Here is a 2227-nt window from a genome sequence, read left to right as displayed (position 1 = left end):
CCCCGCGCACCTCCCTTCACCGAGGCACACTCTTAACAGTGAGGGTGTTGTTTTAATTAATCTATTAATTAATTAATCGACAGAGGCGCTCCTCGCCCTGTGGTGCGCACTGTGAGGAGCCTGCTGTAGAGAACGCACAGTCATGCACTGTAGGGACAACTTCTGGGAGATAACAGAGAAGGGGATGATGACAAGAGCTCACATTCCTAGAGACGTGATGTGCTGGGCAAGGCATCCTTCCTAGGAGTGGGGTCCCCAAATTCAAAGAATCATAGAATGGTTCGGGTTGGAAAGGCACCTTGAAGATCATCTAGTTCCATACTGTGGGCAGGGACACTGTGGGCAGGGACAGGGACACTTTCCACTCGACCAGGTTGCTCAGAGCCCCACAACTTCCCAGGGCAACCTGTGCCAGTGGCTCATCAGCCTCACAGGAAGAATTTTTTCAGAGTATCTAATTTGCCACTCGTGCATGTGACTGCATGTCGATGGGAGATCCCAGCAGGAGCCTGCTGAGGAGGGATGGTCCCCCTTCAGCATGGAACGCTGGGGTCAGGCACCCAAGCACGAGGGAACATGCTGCAGCAGCACTGTTACCATTTATTACATGATTTAAATCCAATATAAAATAGGGACTAAGGGAAGAAGAGCGACTGCCCACAGCAGAACAGGACTGCCGGCAGGCCTCAGGAGAGGGTGTGGGATCCTTCCAGCCCTGTTAGCTGGAGCTGCCCTGTTCTGCCTTCAGCACCTCCACGGCAGGAGATTGGGAGTCCTCATGGGTTTGGGGCATCCCATCTTGGGTCTTCACAGCTTGTGGCTTGGTCAGTGTGGTGTAGATCCCCAGGGCCTGGAAGGAATGAGACAGTCACAGGGAGGGGAGGAGAGGAGAGGGCCAGGCCCCAGTATGGGGCCCTCTTCACCTCCCCAGAGCAAGACTCACTTGGGTGAGAGCAAGAATGGCTTGGGTTAGAAGGGACCTTAAAGACCCTCTTTTTCTAACCCCCCTGCCATGGGCAGGGACATCCCGCACCGGACCAGGCTGCTCACAGCCCCATTCAACCTGGCCTTGAACACTTTCAGGGATGGGGCATCCACAGCTTCTCTGGGCAACCTGTTCCAGTGCCTCGCCACCCTCACAGGAAAGAATTTCTTTCTGATACCTAATCTTAACCTACTCTTCAGTTTAAAGCCATTCCTTCTCATCCTATCATTACATGCCCTTGTAAAGTCTCTCCATCTTCATTGTAAGCCCCTTTTAGGTACTGGAAGGCGCTACAATGTCTCTCTAGAGCCTTCTGTTCTGCAGGCTGAAGAACCCCAATTCTCTCAGCCTTTTCCTGTAGGAGAGGCATTCTATCCCTCCAATCATCTTGGCGTCCTCCTCTGGACTGGCTCCAGCAGGTCCCTGTCCCTCCTGTGCTGGGACCCCAGAGCTGGATGCAGTGCTCCAGGTGGGTCTCAGCAGAGCGGAGCAGAGGGGCAGAATCCCCTCCCTCCCCCGCTGCCCACGGGGCTCTGGATGCAGCCCAGGACACAGGGGACTACACTGACCTGTGCGACCATGTTGGTGACATCGCCGGTGTTGGCGGGCAGCAGGACTGTGTTGGAGTCTTTGGCAATCTTGGAGAAAGCGTTCACGTACTGCTCTGCCACCGACAGGGAGGCAGCAGCATTGCCGTGCTGGGGACAAAGAGACATGCCACCAACAGCTCATCCCTGCCTGTATCCCCAGCCCACCAAAGATCTTCACTCCCTGCTGCTGCTGAAGGTGCCAGGGAGTGTCCAGGAGAAAGCCAGGTGCCACCTTGCCCATGGTTTCACCTCCCCCAGTGCCAGCACCAAAGCAGTGGCTGGTCCAAGCTGCCATCACTCACCTGCTGTGCCAGAGCAGCTGCCAGGAGCTGAATTGCCTCTGCCTTGGCCCTAGCCTTGACCAGCATGGCATTGGCTTCTCCTACAACAAACCACAGCAGGGAGCACATCAGAATCACGACAAAGCACTTACAAGGACTGAATCCCAACCACTTCAGGGAGCGAATCAGGACAATTTCATGCATGCATGGCTGTCTCTTCCCCAACAGCAACACTGGCACATGCCTCCTGCTGCTGCTGGCGGCTGGGGCGGGGCAGCAACATGAGCTGGTGCTCAGCCTGAGGCCCCAGCAGGGAAGGATCAGAAGTGGCTGAGGAAGCCTGGCCCACAGGGAGGCAGTCTCTCCCCCGC

At 55.9% G+C, this 2227-nt stretch overlaps 1 protein-coding gene across 1 annotated transcript in view; it reads right to left on the bottom strand.

The window, feature by feature from the left end:
* Positions 1 to 580: 580 nt before the first annotated feature.
* STOML2 (stomatin like 2) overlaps positions 581 to 2227 on the bottom strand; it is a 26368-nt gene continuing 24721 nt past the window's right edge. Inside the window, exon 9 of the mRNA XM_008643000.2 lies at positions 581 to 850. Within this exon, the coding sequence (XP_008641222.2) occupies positions 719 to 850 (132 nt within the window). The 3' untranslated portion in view covers positions 581 to 718. The remainder of the gene's footprint in view (positions 851 to 2227) is intronic.

The sequence above is a fragment of the Corvus brachyrhynchos genome, unplaced genomic scaffold, assembly GCF_000691975.1.
Source record: "Corvus brachyrhynchos isolate BGI_N302 unplaced genomic scaffold, ASM69197v1 scaffold139, whole genome shotgun sequence".
NCBI classification, from domain to species: Eukaryota; Metazoa; Chordata; class Aves; order Passeriformes; family Corvidae; genus Corvus; species Corvus brachyrhynchos.
The sequence above is the reverse complement of the archived record's forward strand: the minus strand, read 5'-3'. Positions and strand labels throughout refer to the sequence as shown.